We start from the raw sequence: 20,562 nt of genomic DNA, 5'->3' as shown, positions 1-20,562 counted from the left end.
TAGGTAGGCAAAGATCGTCTTCAACTCCTGATCCTCCTGTAGAGTTTGGATTACTGGCAAGTTCGGAGCCAAATTTTCTTGGACTAGCTTTAACACTCTTCATGTCCATGCATTGTGTTCCTCTGGATCTGACCTAACAGCTTTGTGAGCACTAGATAAATCAATCGGATTGTACAAACAGAGCACTCATTTGTCTACTAACAGCAATGCCAAGGATACTGTGAGACAGCATCTCGAGCCTAGAAGAGACGATTTTTCACCTTTCATTTTTCACCTTGCACTAACCCACCTACCAAATACTTCCACCAAAGATGTCTTAATTCATGGCTGTCTCTGTTCTGTTACTATAAAATATAAAAGAAATTGCTTCCATATTGGGACCTAGAAATTGGAGTAAACTAAATCTGTGCTCCCAGGCTGTGGTCACTCATTATTTGGTTCCAGAATAAACTCTCTTATACAATTTGAGGTTGACTTTTGGGTTTTGTTGTCTATCCATCCATCCATCCATTCATTCATTCCCCTTTCTCTCTCTTTTTTTCTTCTTTACTTCCTTTCTTTCTCCTTTGCTTGTTTGCATTGACAACTATGTAGTAAGTTGGTTAGAGGCTCGCCTGAACTAAATGGTGGGGTGCTGTCTCAACTGAATAAATAATTTTAAAGAAGTTTGTTGTTCGCTGTCCTATGCATTTCTTTGTTGAAAGTGGATTCCAAAATCTTACTGACGCATATGGCATAAGGCAAGAAATACTTAGCAAAGACAAAGTAGAACTTGCATTCTAGATATTTACTATCGGAATGTCACAGGGTTCTATTGATCATCTCTCTTACTCCAACTAACTCATTTCATTCTTGTTTATTTTGAATGGCAAACTCTTAATGTATCTCAGGCCACCTTTAAGCTCACTACTACATAGTTCAGGTTTATAGACCTACAATAATGATTCTACTTTAGCTTTCTGAATTCTGGGGTCATAGGTGGGCACCAGCAGATCTGGGTTCATTTTAGTCCTGAAGAAGTTGAAAACAGAAATTAGAACTTGATCGTCCAAGGTCACTGGACAAAGCTGACTTTATGATAAAGTCACAAAGCTGACTACATTGTCAGAAAGAGGTTGTACTTCAATGCTTAGTCTACAAATTTAATATAACAAGGAGTCAATAGAAACAGCCAAATGCCCACCTGCCCACATCATGTACTTTCTTCTGCCTGTTCATTTGTTCTTGAAACTGTTCCCCTGCCCCCTTTCTCTCTCTCCCCATTCTTCTGTTCACTTCTTTTGCCTGCCTATCCCTTTTGTCAAACACAAAAGCGGAGGTTCTGGGCAATGATTATTCTGATTAGTCAGTCATTCACATCTTACTGGTATACTGTTAGTAAATGTCATGGATAATTGCAGTTCTTGATGAGAGGTAATGTTGAAAATGATTCACTAGAGTTAACGGAAAAAATATAAAAGCTTTAGTAAGGAGACCAGACCCTGAATTAGTGTGCTATAAAAAAAAAAGAGTACCTTAAGAACATTTCTTACTCCCTCTTCAGATAAAAGAAATGATGGCTAGGAAAACTGGCTACAGAAAAGGAAGGAAAACACCAAGACCAGCACTTTCATCAACAACCTCATCCCAGGCCCCCAACCACCATAAACATGGCTACGAAAGCTGCTTGTCACATTCCCCCCTAACGTCAGGCAGCTCCTAAATATTAAAAGAAGAACCTGGCAAGAACTAACTCTCCCTGGAAATTTTCAAGAAAAAAATAACAAAGGTTAAGAAAGGTGGGGAAAACATCATGCTATATGCGTTTCAGGTCTAATATTATTCATTCTTACTACTTTAGTGATGAGAAAATTGAAGTTTAATAAGACTAAGTATAATTTTATACAATGTTAAAATAAACACTGCCTTCCTCAAAAGTGTCATAGTTTTTTGATGATGTTGACAACATTGATCAAATAGCTTACAACTGCTTATACTTACCTAGAAAATTCATTTGGAAACCAAGCCTAAAAATAACCCAGATCACAAGAGGAAAAGCTTTTAGGGCCAATGTAGGCACTCAGCATTATTAATGATGTTGAATAACTAAAAGCCATTAAAATGTCCAAATGCCTAAGAAATCATTAAGTGTATCTACTTAATGGACTAATTTTATAGCTTCTTTAAAAGAACATTACACAAAATTTTATGAACACAGTAAAATGTCTATGCCATCACATTATGTGACACAAGCAGAATATAGAATATTTTAACTATGACAAACTAAAAATATTTTCCTGGGGAAATTATCTTAAATAATTTTAATTGTATGAAGTAAAATAAAATTATATCTATAATATAATTACAGATCACTATAAAATTATACTGCAACGAATAAGACAAAAAGGAGAACTCAAAGGTAGTTTTCTATGAAAAGTACATAAATATACATTTATGAATTAAGATTGATTTAAAATCCCACTTAAGCAAGACATGAAAAGAAAAGAAGCAGAGCATGGTGGCACACACCTTTAATCCCAGCACTCAGGAGGAAGAAGCAGGTGGATCTCTGATCTACAAAGTGAGTCCATGACAGCCAGGGCTACACAGAGAAACTGTCTCAGAAAAAAGAAAAAAAACAAATAAACAAAAGAAGAAAACAAAAGAAACTAGACAACAGTACAGTGGCACACAACATTAATCCCAGCACTGCAAAGGTAGAGGTAGGTCTATCTCTATGAGTTCTATGCCACCCTTGTCTACATAATGAGTTCTAGGCCACCAAAGGCTACATAGAAAGACCTTGTTTTTTTTTTAATCCCAGCACATTTTTAGGCAGGACAACTTGTAAGTCAAAGCTTTTGTGGCTAGATTGGTGTCCCAACCACTCCATTGGAAATCTTGCCCGGTTAAAGGAGATGGCCGGTTCAAGATCCATAACCACCTTTGATAGGAGTCTTAGCTAGGGTTATGTCATACATTCCTGGGAGTTTCCATTGCACTAGGTTTCGGATGCCCCCCTCCCCAATTCCAGTTGTCTCTCCCAATACTCTCTCCCTTCATCCCTTCCCCTGACACTTCCTGGGGGGCCAGGACCCTGAGACCAGGTACTCCAGAGACATATGATTCCTAATGATATTCTGCTATACACATAGATTGGTGCCTAACCTAGTTTTTATCAGAGAGGCTTCATACAGCAACCAATGGAAACAGAATGACAAACACTAGACGGAGTTCAGAGCATCCTGGAAAAGAGGGGAAGGAAGGATTGTAGGAACCAGAGAAGTCAAGGACAGCAAAAGAAAAAGACAGAATCAACCAAGGGGCTCACAGGGACTAAACCGACAACCAGGAAGCCTTCATAGTACTGACCTAGGCACTCCACACATATGTTAGAGCTGTGTAGTTTGGTCTTCTCATGGGACTCCTAACAGTGGGAACAGAAGTGGTCATTAACTCTGTTGCCTGCTTTAAGGACCCTTTTCCTCCTACTGGGTTGCCCTTTCTAGCATTAATAGAAGAGGAGATACCTAGTCTTACTGCAGCCTGATATGCCATGTTTGGTTGCTATCCATGGGAAGCCTACCCTTTCTGAAGAGAAACAGAGGAGAAATGGAGGGGAAGCAGAGAGGAGGTGGGGGAGGGCCTTGGGGGGAGGGAGAGGAAGGAAGGAAAACTCTGGTCAGAATGTAAAAAAAATTAATATATTTATCCCAATAACAACAAGATAGACACAGCGTGACAAGCCTGCAATCCCAGCACTTGGAAAGCTAAAATCTAGGAATGAGCTTGAGACCAACCTTGATTGTATAGTAAGAACTAGTCAAAAAGGTAGACAAAAGAAGGAAGGGAATACAAGCTGTGGCTAACCTCACCAATCATCTTTAAAACTGGAAGACTAACCTCAGAGACATACAGAATATGGAATTTAAAAATGTTCTTATTATTTTAAAGATTCACTGACAATGCCAGGTTAACTCCTGGCAACACCCAGCCTACCTCAAAGAAGATGAACCTCAAAGAACATCAAAGAACCTCCTGATGGAGATGGCTTCAAATGTGTCAAGCAAGCCACTGGCCAAAATGCCTTTATTTCTACCACAGACAGAATTCTGCCTAAAAATGGGCAAGCTTAGATGCAGGCAGAGTCGAGGGCCAAACTCTGCCAAGACAGGGTAAGCAAGTCCTAAATATTTCCCACCTCACAAATATGTCTGTCAGATATATTGGGCCAGAAGGCTGAAGAATATGTTCCAATGTTATAAAGAGTTTTGGGTGACTCTTCAGGTAGCAACTGTCTCTGTCCTCTTCTCATTTGGAAAGCTGCTAACCTGCACTCCTAGCATATTCAGGTAATCAAGTTTATTTTTTCTCAAGTCTCTAATGGAGTTGAAGACCAGGTAGCTTAGTTTTACAATGAAGCTTAGTTGTTTAGGGGTTAAGATGTTTTAAGGTCTAGATAGATGTTTTAAGTTGATAATGATAAGATGTGATAGAGATTGATTTACATTCAGAATTTTAGACATATCAAGATAGGAAATATGTTTTCTTCAAGGTTGTCAAATATAAATAGCCAAAATCCTAAGAATGTAACATTTATATAATTCCTGATTGTGTCACGGTTCTTCTGGCTATAGGTAGTTTATTGTACATATGTGTAAAATTATAAATGTATGTGTAAAAAAAATTTAAATTTTTTTTTAAAAAACTGGAAGACTAGATAAAATCTCATTATGAGAATAAAATCAGTGGCCTCGGAAGTTAAGAATCCTTCCTGTATATCTTCCTTTGGAAGCTAGTGTAGTACCTTATGGTTTTCTGACTGGGTCCAGCTCAAGGCCCCTGGGCCTTTTGTCTAAAATGCATAGTGTCTTAAGGAATATGACTTAACTTCCACTTCTAAGAGTAGCTTCAACAAACAAATATACCTTAATTTAGGTGAATATGTGCTCGGCCAGATAACTGCTGCTTGAGATCAAAAATGAAGAGGTAGACAGACAGCTATTGTCGCTCCTCTCTGAATAATTGAAAAACCCTCCCCCTTCTATAAAATTCAAAGGTCCAGTAACTTTTTTCTTTCATTCATTTTTTTTGGAAATACCCATTAAAAACTAAACAACTGGAGAGGAGTGGAGGGAGGACCTGGAAGCAGTTAGGGTGAGTAGTCCAGGGTAAATATGGTCAAAATACATTGTATGCATGTATGAAATTTTCAAGTAACATTTTCTATACCCCACCCATGTTAGCTTGTCTATTGTTGTCCTTATATGTATTTGCAGTGTAAACAGTTGTTTCCTGTGAGCTTGGGTAGTGGAAGACACTAGGAACCCAAGAAAGTACATTCTAAAAGAGCCAGAAGCCTGTCTTGGAGCACAGAAAGCCTGCTGATGTCATTATTACTATGGAAATCAGAGCCCTGAGTTCTACTAGCAAGTGTTTTAATCTTTTCACCTAGAACAATGAGACTGAATCAGTAAGATTCCCCGATGATTCCAACGCAGAGCTATGTAAGAAATAAATGAACCATATACTACTTCAGGTGCTAGCCAGCACTGACATTTGTATGAATCTACAGATACCTTGCCATTTGGCAAATACAATTTCAAACAATATATTTTTCTATACATTAGGGTCATCAAAATTCCCAGTGCAATCAATAACAGCTCTCAGTTATTTACCAGCAACTGCATGCCACAGAGCTAAATGACTTACATATACTATAATCTAAGTGGATTATTTATTGCAAATGAGGTATATTATACTCCATAGTTCACAGAAGAGAATAATGGGGGCTCAGTATATATGTTCAAGAACTATTGCTAACATACCACAGCTAATAAGACTCAACTGTGAAGCAGACACGAGACTCCAAGAGCCTTGGCTTTTATGATGTTTAATATGTTCAATTTTACAGGATTAGAAAAACGCAAGCCAGGCGTGATGATGCACACCTGTAATCCCAGCACTCGACAGGAAGATCTCTGTGAGTTCAAGGCCAGCCTGGTCTACAAAGCAAATGCAAAAATCCAAGGCTACATAGAGAAATTCTGTCTCAAAAAACAAACAACAAAAAAGAAGAAGAAGAAGAGGAGGAGGAGGAGGAGGAGGAGGAGACAGAGCAAGAGGAGAAAAATGCAAGAGAAAAGCTTCAGAACACACTTGGAAAGCATTAGCCAGATTAGGTTGGTCTCTAAAAATGTCTGTGAGGGATTATCTAAATTCGAATAACTGAGGGAGAAGACCCACTCTAAACATGTGCACCACCAGTCCGTGGGGCTTGGGACTTAATGAAAAGGAGAAATTGAACTCTGTACTCATGTTTATATCTCTCTGCCTCCTTTGGATGCAGTGTTACCAGTTACCTCAAGCACTTGCTGTCACTCCATCCTATCAGGATGACCTAGACAGTCAAATGGTGAGTGAGACTAAATCTTCTTCCGTGAAGCTTCTTGTCAGATATTTTGTCACAGCAATGATTACAGTGAATAATACAACTTATGAGCCTCAAAAGCTGAGAAAGCGCAAATACAAAATGAAGGCACATATGTCTTATGCTAGATTAGAAACAAATGTCCTTATTTTGGCCTTGAATTTTCCCCATTGGAGACAGACTGTTCAGGGTAACACCTAGAGCTAAACATTAAGCAATACTTCAGGGATGTCTTGGGCTTTCTTCATGAGCTCTAGAATCATTCCTATAGCTCTTAGTGTCTTAGTTACTTGTCTATCATTGTGATAAGACACCATGACCAAAGCAACTTACAGAAAAAAAGTCTATTTGAGGGTTACAGTTTCAGAGAGTGAGCCCATAACCACTGTGGTGGGGAGCAAGGCAGTGGATAAGCAGGCATGGTACTGAAGCAGTAACTGAGATCTTGTACCTGATCAGGAAGGGAGGGAGGGTGGGATGGGGAGAGAAAAAAGGAGAGAGAGAACTAACAAGTGGTAATGGTGGGCGTTTGAACCCTCAAATCCCAACCCCAAGTGACACACCTCCTTCAACAAGACCAGCTCCCCCACTCCTTCCCAAACAGTTCCACAAACTGGAAACCAGGCATTCAAATATATGAGTTTAAGGGGGTTGGGTGCATTCTCAGTCAAACCATGACACCTAGGTAACTACTACCTACTATGGGCAAATGTACTGTGTTGCCTTTTAAATCTCTCATTAAAAGTCCATTATGGAAATTTGGGCAGTCTATGTAGTCAGTGTAAAATCTAACATTCTGATTCTCTATTCCATCTGAACAGGACTTGTACAAATTTTTCCAGTGAAACAGATGATGTACAACTCCTAGTAGAGCATGGCACACACTGTTGTTTCATCTTCTGGAACAAATATTCCTTCCCAACAACAAAAGTCCACTAAGACCCAAAGGCTTTTGCTTCAAATGCTCCAGTGGTATCAGTCCCAGATGCCAAAGCACTGCCACTTCCTTTCACGAAACGACAAATCTCATCTTAGAAAAATAACAAATGCAAAAAGTACAGTGGCCACAGTAAGCCAATGGATTCTCAACATTACGCACCCCCCCCCCCCGGTCTCCTTTAACAAAAGTCAATTCACTGAGTCATCATCTCTGCAGATATATCCAACTCATGGTCCACATATCCCCCAGGATAGCTATGAATGTCGGAATGTCGCCAAATATGGAACTGTAAACTTGTTTAATTTTTTAATTCACTATTGCATTTCTCAGGTATGACTCTTGTAGATAACCATGTTGAATTACAATGTAAAAAAGGTTGGATATATCAGGTACAGCGATAGTCAAATGATAACTATGGGTTTCTGAGGTTGCCAGGCAAACGGTAGCTAAGTTAAAGAGTTATCATAAATCACATATTAAGAAACAAAGATATCACAGACACCCGCAAAACTCTGGCAGTACCAGGAAGTCACTTTTATTTTTCCTTGTGAGCTATGCTAAGTTCTTATACCCTTTTTCTTACACAGCACTAGTTAATATTTATGGTGATATTCAGAATGGTGATAGCAGAAGCACTGACAGTATACAATTCTCAGCTCTGTCCATTAGTGATGACGCTAATGGGCACAATGTCAGGTCATTCGAACAGAAAAAGAGGCATTTATGGAATTACACATGACATATACATCCCAATATTCAATAAATAACAGGCAAAAAATAAATTAGAATTTACATTAACAGTAAGTTTGATGCTGCTAACATTTATTTAGGCAGTGTACAAACCTATCTTTGATTATCTCATCCCCATTGTCATGGTTAATCTTCATTATCAACGTGATAGGATTTATAATAGCCTAGTAGGCACATCTGGACTTGACTGGGGTTTCCAAAGAGATTTAACTGAGGAGAAAACCCCATTCTAAATGTGTACAGCAGCATCCCATGGTAACAGTCCTAGCCTAAATGAAAATGAGGAATGAAAAAAGCCAAATGAATAACAGCATATCCTCCCCCTCCCTCCTGCCATCTCCTACTACCATGCCTCCCCTGCCACAAAGACTGTATGTCCTTAAACGCTGAGCCAAAATAAACCCTGCTTCCCTTAATTTGGTCACAAAAAAAAAAAGTAACTCATATACCCACTTTACAGACGGAAAAAGTAACATTCAAAGAGGTGAAATTTCTTGCCCAAGTAACACACCAAATAACTGTTCTGTAAGTCAAACTTAGTTGGCTGTTCGCCTCCAGAGCTATTGATAACCTTAGTAAGACATTCTCTTGGGTCAGGACAGACCTGTGTAAGTAGAATGAAATCCAGTCTTATTGGGAATGACTCGTACAAGCAACTACCTCACAAAGGCATGTATCATACTATTTCTTTCTCTCTCTCTCTCTCTCTCTCTCTCTCTCTCTCTCTCTCTCTCTCTCTCTCTCTCCCCCCCCCTGGGGGGGGGAATATGCATGCATTTATTTTTAAATTCCCAGTAAGGGGGAAAATTCATCATCTTTAAAAATGTGTTTATTTTTTAAATTCAGTTGTATACAAAAGTGTTTTGTAGTTTTTAATTCTCAAGAGAAACGACCAACTTTCCACCCAGTAAAAAAAAAAAAACTATAGATAAGGCAAATCCTCAAAAGTAGCTAAGCAGAAAGTAAACGTGTGTTCAGCAGCTACTACATGTGCAGCATTCTTTTATGTGTTAGCAAATGGCAGTGGAGGAAACTATGTCCTTGCTGTCCTGTGAAACTTAGGAAGAACAATTATAAAATGCTACTATTTGAGCCTACTACACATATTTGAGATAGGACTGGACTCAAACTTGGTGTGAAGCCAAGGATAAACTTCTGATGTCCTTGCTTCTGATGTCCTTACAAATGCTGGGATTATAAGTGTGTGTAACCACATGTAATTTTTTGCAGTGCTGGAAACCAAATCCAGAGCTTCTTGCATACCAGACTAGTACTCTACCAACTGAGCTATATGCCCAGCTTAAATTTTATATTTGTTATGAAGTAATTTCTATGCAAAGAAAATGCATACATGAGCAAGCCATGGTTTATATGCCTGCAATGCCAGCACTTGAGAGGTTAAAACAGGACAATCAAGGGTTCAAGACCAGGGGCTAGAGAGGGAGATGGTTCAGCAGTTAAGACCAGCTACTGGTTTTGCAGAGGACCTGACTTTAGTTCCCAGAGCCTAAGTCAGAAATGCTCACAACTACCCCAACTGCAGGGCATCTGGCTCTCTGGCATCATGCAGCACTATACTCACATACCCATATCTCTATACAGACACATATGGAAATATGTAAGAAAATAAAATAACTCCTTAAAAATAAAGCTCACTGCCAGCCAGGGACACAAAGAAAGATCTTGTCTTAAAAAAAGAAAAAAAATGTTAAAGAAAATGAAAATATACAAAAAAAAACATTCAAAAGTTAATGTACCAGTATGCCCAATATGCTGCTGACTATGCATGAATAGTGTCATAAATAATTGCATCCTTTATATATTAATTTATCATTCAAATTGGCTACAATGAGATTTTATAATACTATAAATGTTACTGCAGATATCACTTCTTTTCAGTAACAGGTTATCACTCATAACAGCTATGTGGCTCATTGCTCTTATCTGGGAAATCATTTTTTAAATTACAGAGCCTCAATATGTAGCCTTGGATGGCCTGAAGCTCACTATATAGACCAAGCTTGCAGTGAACTCAAAGAAATCCATGTGCTTCTGCTCTGGATGCTGGGATTAAAGACATGCACCACCATGGCTAACCTGGCAAATAGGTTATCCTAAACTCTTCCAGTTTAGTCAGAAAGTAAGCATCTTAAGTTATGGAGGCCATTGGTCACTATTACTATATCCAAAGCTGTCCTGCCAACCAAAACACACATAGACAGTGCTTAAATAAGTGTGGCAAGATCCCAATAAAATGTACATACAAAATGAGGTAGGGAAATGAATTTGGCACAAAGCCATAGTTAAAGCTGGTCCTTGCTTTATTTACATTCATCAGAATAAAAAAACAAGCACAAAGGTCCTATTCTTTCTACTGCCTAATCTCCTCTGCAATGACTTTCAGAGATATTAACTCTATTTTGCAGGAGAAAAGAATGAGACTCAAAGAAGGGAAATACCTTGTCCAACATCACATGGCTAACTTATCGAATGACTTCAAGAAAAGCCTCCCTTCAGTCTAACCAGTGGCCTCTGGAGGTTCAGGAGCTGTCTCCACTGCTTCTGCATGAGGGGAAGATGATAGTAAAGGGGGTGTTTTCTTAACATTCTTAAGCAATCTCCCAGAGCCTTGCACTAGATCAAAATGGATGAGGAGGTCTCCGTGCTGCTCTGTATCCAGAACAGAAGGAAGTTAGGGAGCGGCCAAGTAGCTTCTGTGAGTTGTATGGCCACCTGCTGCTGAAGACTTACCAATATTAATCTCATCATCAGTCAGTGTGTCTCCGATGAAATCAAACTGAAACGACTGCAGTGTCTGGGAAAACTTCTGAACCGCAGAAGAGTAATCTGCAAAAGAAGAGGACAGTAGGGATGGTCAGCAGGGCTCTCCTCTCAGCAAGTTCCTCCTCACAGTTACAGCCCACAGGGAAAGACAAAAGGGCATCTCACAAGCAGTAGCATGTATTCAAGGAAACAATGAATTTTAACCAGTACTTTCAAAACAATGTCTGAACAAATGAAACAGCTATTTAGAGGAGTCCCGGACATTTTTGTAACATATTTTCATCCTCAACCCCTCTGCTCTCTGATTTGAAACTACCTACTTAAGAGCTCCATTATGCACAGCAGGACACTATTTTCTCGTCTTGCATACAACAGTATCAACAACCATCCTACAAAGAAACAATCAGCTCTATTTTACACATGCAGAACTCTCCACTGCCCATTCCATGACAACATACATACTACAACATAGGTATTTTACATATTAATCAGATGGAGGCCTGGAATATGATACTGTCAAGCAGAATTTATTTATAAAAGGCTCCAACTCAAAAAAAGCAATGAATTTTTAAAAATCAGTATGATTACATGACCAGATGAATGCTTTTGATTTGCATTTGGAAATATCCAGGGATGGTAAAATAATAATATTAATATTAATATTAATAAATCACATTAAGGTACACTTCAGAGAAATTACTTTGGCGAACTTTTTTGTTTTGGTTTGGTTTGGTTTTGGGAGGTTTGGGGGTTTTGGTTTTGGTTTTGGTTTTTGGTGAACATTTAAAATGCTACTTTCAGCAAGGGGTTCTGTGAGCCTCCCGACCCTTGTTACACCGAGAGTAAATCTCAGAACTGCCACGGTAGCAACTCCTTGGAACTGGAAGAAAATGAACCATGGCCTTCCTCCACTCTAGACGTACGAAATCAGAATTTCAATCCAACACAATACCCAGGGAAGCCACAGCTTTTGGAATTTAAGGGCAATTGTCTCACCAACTAAGCCGCATTGGGGCATCTTGGAGGAAAAGCTCAAACTTTTCCTCACTCCCCGTTTCATCATCCTCTATGCATAGCATCTTCACATCTATAGGACGCGTGGGCTAAAGGCCTTGGAGGTTGGTCTTAGACTAAGGTAAATGAAGATAAGCATCTACCATTGCACCCCTTTTACAGTGGACAGAAGAGGTCAACATGAGACCTCCAAGATTGTTTTCTTTTTCTTTTTCTTTTTTGTTGTTGTTGTTTTAATTCTGAGACAGTTTTAACGTGATGTGTTCAGTGATTTCTACAGGGAACATAAAAGGTTTCCCTCTCACATGCTCACAACACTGGCCTGTTAACAAAGGGAGCTTATGGTTTGAGATTTACAGTGGCGCGAAGATGAAACCCAGGTCCCAACAGGGAAGAAGTCAAATGATAATTTGACAGGTGATAGACAAGCTGCTGCCAGTGGGCAGCTGCTAAGGCCAAGGCAGAATCAAGCCTGCCAGGACAAGAGGCTGGAGATGCAGGCTCCGCTGGGTCCTAATGCCTGCTATTTCTTCTTGGAATCACCAGATCCAATTTCCTCTAAGATAAGCCATTCCGCCACACCATCACTACCTTAAAAACTGCTTTGCCCCACATTGGTCTGCTTTTGTTTCTGCCACATGGAACCCTGGGTATCCTTGCTTGCATGTTCACCTTTCGGTTACAACAGAAAGGGTGCTTCTGAGTTCTTTTAGATGTCAATTTTTATTACTGTTTTATTCTCTAGCTTGCAGAGACTTAAATCCAATGTATAAGTGATAAATCACAAAGAGCCTCTTCTAAACCAGATAAGCATATTGATTTTAAGTACTTTCCTAAGCGATTGTGGTAATTGCTCCCTACCTAAATTTTTAAAATGACATGCTACAGACTTTCAGGAGAACAAGCATGGAGACCCTCTATCTGTTTCATCTGGAATAATATGACCCTTAGTATCCCTTCTGGGTCCTGCAGGGAACTCTCCGGAAATATGTAAGGTCAAGGACCTGGTGCTTTCTCCTTACCTTTCAGTTGTTCAAATTATTATTACTCAGTCCACCACAGAGAACAAAATAAAAATAATTATTCCTTCTGGAGTCACTCCAGAACCCCAAAACAATAACCCCTCCACCAGCAAGAGGTAGCCAGATAAAAAATGACTCCCTTTGTCCTTTATATATGCAGGGTCTGAAATAAAGAAAAGCCCCTCCCCAAAATTATAGCCATGAAAATAGGCCCAAGGTTTCAAGAAATTTGCTCCCATGAAATTGGAGAAAGCAGTAAAGCCCTGGAGTCCAGTAAATGTCCTGGAGTTTGGGGTTACAAAAACAGACAGTCTGACTTGTCTCTCATCCTGTAATTTCAAAATCTACTTTATACAAAATGTAGCTTGTGGGATCAACAAAGGCAGGCCCTCCCTGCTCCAGACTCTCAACTATAAAATTTGACTCTCAGAACCTGAATGGTAGGCACATTCCCCTGTTCTCAGGAAGCTTTGGGAGTACCAACCTCTTAAATTTCTCTATTTACCCAGTTTGACAGAGTCATTGCATGACTTGAAGCTAATTCTGCCCATAAGACACTATGGACAGTATCAAAAACAATCAGGCACAATTCTTTAAAAGTGTAGTAACACAAAGCAGCTCGGCAAATTGTTTAGTAGGAGTGTAATCAAAATATTTGGTTAAAATTTTGGAGAATAACAGAAGAAAATGGCATGCTCTCTGGGTACTTTGAAAGGCACTAAGCTATTACTAGAAATAGAGAACTATATTTTTGCATTCAAATAGACGCATGCACTGAGATCTGTAAATGCCCACGAAGAGATCTGAGAAGTCTCTAATCATCTATGATAGACTAACCATGCACAAGCCAAAAGAGAAGTAGAAGGTAAGCTAAGGTCAAATTATAAACTGTCTGGCTAAGTGATCAAGCCACCCCAGAACACATGTGGCATGCTGCAGAACCTCTCCAGGATGCAGCCTTGCTCCTTCACCCCATCTTTTATATCAGCCACCAATACCCGGACATACTCTTTACCTGGGACCTGTGAACACCCAACCTAAAAATCAGAATGCCATCTTCACTCTCCTTCCTGTCCTCCACTGTAAGTTCCCCATTCCTGTAGCAGACTCCAGAGCTGGGGATTCTGCCTAATCTCAAGGACCCTCTACTGAGAGGTTCGTGTCTAGCCTATCTGCATTCCTTTGTGTCAGCCTTCATTCAATACCTAGAAACACATTCTAATGGAGACCCAGCAGAGGCCACACCTTAAAGGAATACTTCCTACCAGGCAAGCCATAGCCACTATGCTTTCCTTAAATACAGAGAAGGCATCAGAAACCAAGTAACTTAACACTCACCTGAAGAAGAACCGATATCAACAGCAAGAATCACCATCGTCTCAAACCCAAATGCCTAGACACCAGCACAAAAACACAGTCATCAGCACCCAACACACTATGTCTCCACCGAAACCTAGTAATCCTACTACAGTAGGCCCTGAGAAATGCAATATAGCTAAAGCAGAAGGCAAGGACTTCACAATAGCTCTTATGAATATGTTTCATGATGCTAAAAAAAAGGTATGAATAAATCCATTAAGGAAGTCTGGGAAAACACAACCAAGCAGTGGAGTGAAATTGTGAAACCATTCAAAACAACAGAGCAGAAATAGAAACACTAAAGAAAACCCAAACTAACAGAAACCTAGGAATGAAAATTTTCAGAAGTCAGCTGGGCTTGGTGGCACACACCTTTAATCCCAGCACTCAGGAGGCAGAGGCAGAGGCAGGCGGATCACTGTGAGTTTGAGGCCAGCCTGGTCTACAAAGCGAGTCTAGGACAGCCAAGACAGAGAAACTCTGTCTCGGGGGAGGAAGGGGGAGAAAAGAAAAATTTCAGAAGTCACATAAAAGCCTCAGAGGTATGTCTCACTAACAAAATACAAGAAATCAGAAAGAAAATCTCAGGCACTGAAGATAAGATAAAAGAAACGGATGCCTCAGTCAAAGAAAATGTTAAATCTAAACAAATCCAGGAACAAGACATGCAGGAAAGCTGGGGTACTCTGAAAATCTACAAATAATGGAAATAAAGGAAGGAAAAGAAATCCAGGTCAAGGTCACAGAAAGTATTTTCAACAAAATAAAAAAGAAGAAGAAAATTTCCCCAAAGAAAGAGGGGCCTATCAACATACACGAAGCATCCCTAAGAGACTGGACTAAAAAAGATATTCCCCACAATACATAAGAATCATAACACTAAATGGATAGAAGAAAGAAAGAATATTAAAAGCTGCAAAGGATGGAAAAATGAGTAATATAAAAAGGCAGACCCATTACAATAGCACCAAAATTCCCAAGGGAGACTCTGAAAGCCAGAAGGGGCCTGAGCAGACATTAAGAAACCATAGATGCCAGTCCAGACCCAGCAAACTTTTTAATCAAAATAACTGGTGAAAGCAAAACATTATAAGATAAAAACCAAATTTAAGCAGTACATATTTACAAATCTAGTTCTAATTAGGTACTAGAAGTAGAACTTGAATTTGAAAAGGTCAAGCACACCAAGAAAATAAATCATCCCAAACCAGTTAATCAAAAGGGGGGAAGCCCATACAAAATAAGAGTAATTCATAAACACTGCTCACTAATAACTCTCAACATCAATAGTCCTAATTCCCCCAAGACACAGATCATGGTGGTGGTGGTGGTGGTGGTGGTGGTGGTGGTGGTGGTAGTGGTGGTGGTGGTGATGCAGGCCTTTAATTCCAGCACTCAGGAGGTAGAGGAAGGCAGTTCTCTGAAGTTGGTCAGTCTGGTCTATAAATCAAGTTCCAGGACAGCCAGGGCTACAAGAACATTATCAAACAAATGAACAACAACAAAAGAGACACAGAATAGATTTAAAAACAGGATCCATCCTTCTGTTGCATTCAAGAAACACACTTTACCACCAAGGATAGACATCACCACAGGAGGCAAAGATGGAAAAAAAGATATGCCAAACAAATGGATACAAGAAATAAGCCAGAGTAGCCATTTTTAATATCTGACAAAATAAACTTCAAGCCAAAACTATTCAGAAGGGATAAGGAAAGACACCACATACTCAACAGAAAAATCCACCAAGAGAACATTGCAATTTTTTAACATCTATGCACAAAACACATGAACACCCAAATTCGTAAAAAATGTACTTCTACAGCTTAAGTCATATATTGACCCTCATTCACTGATACTGGGTGACTTCAATACCCCATTCACACCAATAGACAGGTCATCCCGACAAAAACTAAACAGAGAAAAATATTAGCGCTAACTGCTATTATAAACTAGGTGGACCTTGATGATATATATTTACAAAGCATTTCAACCCCCCTCCCAACAAAAGAATATATCTTCTTCTCAGCACCTCATGGAACTTCCTACAAAATTGACCACATACTTTGTCACCAAAAAAAATATCAACAGATTTATTTTGAAAGAAAGAAAGAAAGTAAAGAAGGAAGGAAGGAAGGAAGGAAGGAAGGAAGGAAGGAAGGAGGAAATAACACCCTGCATCCTATCTGACCACAATGGATTTAATCTGAATATCAATAGAAACAAGAGAAAGTTTATGGACTTGTAGAAACTGAACAATGTACTACTGAATGAAAAACATATGTTAAGATAGAACTTAAGAAAGAGTTAATAAGTTTTAGTATTGAATGAAAGTGAAGGGCTGGAGAGATGGCTCAGTGGTTAAGAGCACTGACTACTCTTCCAGAGATCATGAGTTCAATTCCCAGCAACCACATGGTGGCTCACAACCATCTATAATGTGATCTGATGCATACTATTTACATAATAAATAAATCTTTTTTAAAAAAAAGAAAGTGAAAACACAACACACCTAAATATATGAAACACAATAAATGTGGTTCTAAGAGGTCAGTTCATAGCACTATATGCTTATGTAAAATGATTGTAAAGATCTCACACTAGCAACTTACACTAACAACTTAATGGCACAACTGAGAGCTCTAGAACAAAAAGCATATATAACATTCACAAAGAGTAGATGGCAATAAATAATCAGACTCAAGGCTGAGATAAATAAAATGTAAGCAAAAATAATACAAAGAACCAATGAAACTGAAGAGTTGGATTTTTGTGAAAATCAGTTAGATTGGTAAGCTCTTGGCCAAATTAACTAAAAGATCCAAATTAATAAAATTAGAATTGAAACAAAGATATAACAACAATCTGCATCCCCACCGAACTGGCAAGCCTAGAAAATCAGATAAATTTCTGAATGCATACCACCTACCAAAATTAAATCAGGACCACATAATCAATTTAGGCAGACCTATAACCCCTACAGATATAGAAGAAATAATTAAATTCTCCCACAGCCAGAAAAGTGCAGGGCCAGATGGATTCAGCACACAGTTTTACCAGGCTTTCAAAAAAGTAATATCAATACTCTTCACTATCCAACAAAATAGAAACAGAGGGAAGAAAACTATTCCTTTTATAAGACTATTATTACTATTTTCCTGATACCTAAACCACACAAAATTCCAACACAGAAAAAAAGTACATGCAAAAACACATGCAAAAAATTCTCAATAAAACTACTTACAAATCAAATCCAAGAACACATCAAAAGATGACTCTACATGATAAAGTAGGCTTCATCCAAGAGATGCAAGGAATGTTCAACATACATGAATTAATAAATGTAATCCTTTCACCTGGGGAGGCCTGGTAGCACTCTGAGGAAGGATAGCAGGCTACCAAGAAGAGATTTATACCCTATGAACATATACAGGGGGAGGAGGTCCCCCTCAGTCACAAACATAGGGGAGGAGGGTAGGGGGAAAGCGAGAGGGAGGGAGGAATGGGAAGATACAAGGGATGGGATAACAATTTAGATGTAATATGAATAAATTAATAAAATATTTAAAAATTGAGATGTAATATGAATAAATTAATAAAATGTGTTTTAAAAAATAAATGTAATCCACCATATAAACAAACTAAAAGACAAAAACCACAAGATAATCTCATGGATACTGAAAAGACCTTAGGAAAAATGCAACACCTCCTCATGGTAAAAGTCCTGGAGAGATTAGGGATACAAAGGACATAATATTTGCCGTTTACCAGCACACAGTTAACATAAATATAAATGGAGAGAAACTGAAAGCATTTCCACTAAAATCAGGAACGAGACAAGGTTGTCTACCCTTTCCATACCTATTCAACACAGTAACTTAAGTCTAGCTACAACAATAAAACAAATGCCAGAGATCAAGGGGATACGAATTGGAAAGGAAGAAGTCAAAGTATCCCTACTCACAGATGATATATGATAGTCTATATAAGCAATAATCAAAGAAGCATCATTCCACAGTATATGGGATCAGATACAGAGACTCACACATGGACAATATGCCAAGTGACAGACCCTGAAATACTCATTCCTAAATGGGATGTCCTCATCAAATCCATCCCCTCAGGGAAGGAGGCAAAAAGATTTTAAGTGTCACTGGGAATGGAATACACCAAGGAAACAAAGCTTTCTAGATACAACAGAGCTGACATACATAGGAACTTGCAGAGACTTTGGGACCAAGCCAAAAGGGGTCCGTAGATGAAAGTGGAAGTGGAAATAAGACACACACACACACACACACACACACACACACACACACACACACACACACACACACACCTACCCAGAAGCTATCTCCAATTGATAACTGGTTGCAAAGGAATATTAGTTTTCTCCAATGGGGTCTCACTGGGTATACAAACTGCACTTAAAACCAGGTCCCATGCACAGCAGCAGATGGCAACACAAAATAAACTCAGTAGGAATTTTTTAATGTTCTTTGTCTCATATTGCTGTAGTCTATCCATTGTTTATGTTACAGATCTTCTGCTTATATATTGTGATTTCATATTTGTGTTTTTATGAGATTTCTGTGTGTGTCTATCTGTTTGTGTTTATTGCCTTTTTTCTTTGTCTCTTTTTTCTTTTTGTTTTGGTCAATTCCAGGGGGTGTTTTTGTTGCTGCTGCTGCTTGCATTTTTTTTTCTAATGAGAGAGCAATAAAGGGTGTGGGTTTGGGTAGATGGGGAGGTGGGGTGGATCAAGAAGGAGTTGGGGAAGGGGTGATGGTGATCGCAATATATTGAATGAAATTTTCTATTTTCAGTAAATAAATTAATACAGCATGTAGGAAAAAAGAAAAATATCACTAGTATCAAGACTTTAAAATGAAGAGCTTATTGCTTTCGTAGAGTAATTAATGTTGGCTCTGAGGACACGTGGCAGCACAAACCACCTGTGACTCCCATCCCAGGAGATCTAAACCCTATTCTGGCCTCTCAAAACTACTGCTTAGAGGTGGTGAACATAAACTCAAACATGCAAACACAAATAGACATAAAGAAAATAAAATGAGTAAATTTTTCTCAAAAGGCAAACAAAAGACAAGAAATTGTGACTAGAGGCAAGAAATTTTATAATAATAACGAACAAAAATCTATCAGAAAGGCATTAGCAATGAAAAGCACAACACTGACCAATTAGCACTGAAACAAAAACAAGACAGCAACTTGGGAATAAACAAACGAATGAAAGCTACTTAGAAATATCAGTGACATTTAAAACAACCAGGTAAAAAACTGAATAAGAAATATAAGACAGTACCAACCCTGTACCAACCCTGTAAACATGCTATATACAACATGGATCTATAAAAGATATTCAGTACTTCTGCTAAATATCTACAGTCTTCTCAAGTTCACAAGAGACTTCCCTGGAGATAGATATCTAGATATATATATATATATATATATATATATATATATATATATATATATAGAAGCCTTGATAAGTTTAACAGGATTGAAGTCCTAGGAAGTATATTCCATGACTCTAAAGGACCATAAAACGTAAAACACCTACAAAAACTATCTTCAGGGAAAAATGAAATATTTTTATATACACTACTCATATCATATAAACAATGTCAGTGAAGAACTGAATGAAGAAACAGTTGAAGAGATGAACTTCCATTACATTTTAAACCTTCTGCTCTGTGAAAGACAAAGTCAAGATACAGATGAGCAATAGAATAGAAGAAAATACTTCGAAAAGATTTTACTAAAAAGACTGGTACAAAAAACATGCAGAGAAATCTTAAAGAATAAGTAAGATTAAGCAAACACATAACCAAATTTAAAAAATAGTTAAGATGGTCTATGCTCATCCCTATGCATCATATGTTATTGAGGTTGTGGATGTTGAGAATTCTCATTGCTGGTGGGAATGCAAAATGGGACAGCCAGTTGGGAAGGCAATTTGGCCCTCTTAGGGAACTAAAAAATAACTTGGCGAGGTGGGCCAAACCTGCAATCACAAGTCTTGGGAGGCTGATATGGGAAGATCTTTCATTTGAGGCTAGACCAGGATACATAGTGCGTTCCAGATCAGCCTGGCCTACAGAGTAACACCTTACCAGAAAATATTCATAGGAATGTTTTAAATCACCCTCAACATAACAAAACATAGAAATCACAGTCCTTGGTTTTTCATCACATTAAAAATGTATGACTAGTGGGCACTTGGGTGGCATACCTACTAAAGTTGAACTGATAGAGAATGGCAG

At 38.6% G+C, this 20,562-nt stretch overlaps 1 protein-coding gene across 4 annotated transcripts in view; it reads right to left on the bottom strand.

Moving 5' to 3' along the window:
• The window catches only part of OPHN1 (oligophrenin 1), a gene marked incomplete at its 3' end in the record, with an annotated part of 303,761 nt that overhangs the window by 212,090 nt on the left and 71,109 nt on the right, over window positions 1-20,562 (bottom strand). For all 4 annotated transcript variants that reach the window (XM_084791065.1, XM_084791062.1, XM_084791063.1 and 1 more), the window contains exon 3: window positions 10,851-10,946. In XM_084791065.1, the coding sequence (XP_084647191.1) occupies window positions 10,851-10,946 (96 nt within the window). The remainder of the gene's footprint in view (window positions 1-10,850; window positions 10,947-20,562) is intronic.

The sequence above is a fragment of the Acomys minous genome (assembly GCF_964271855.1).
Source record: "Acomys minous genome assembly, chromosome: 7".
Lineage (NCBI taxonomy): Eukaryota > Metazoa > Chordata > Mammalia > Rodentia > Muridae > Acomys > Acomys minous.
Note: the sequence above shows the minus strand (reverse complement) of the source record. Positions and strands in the feature narration are given on the sequence as shown.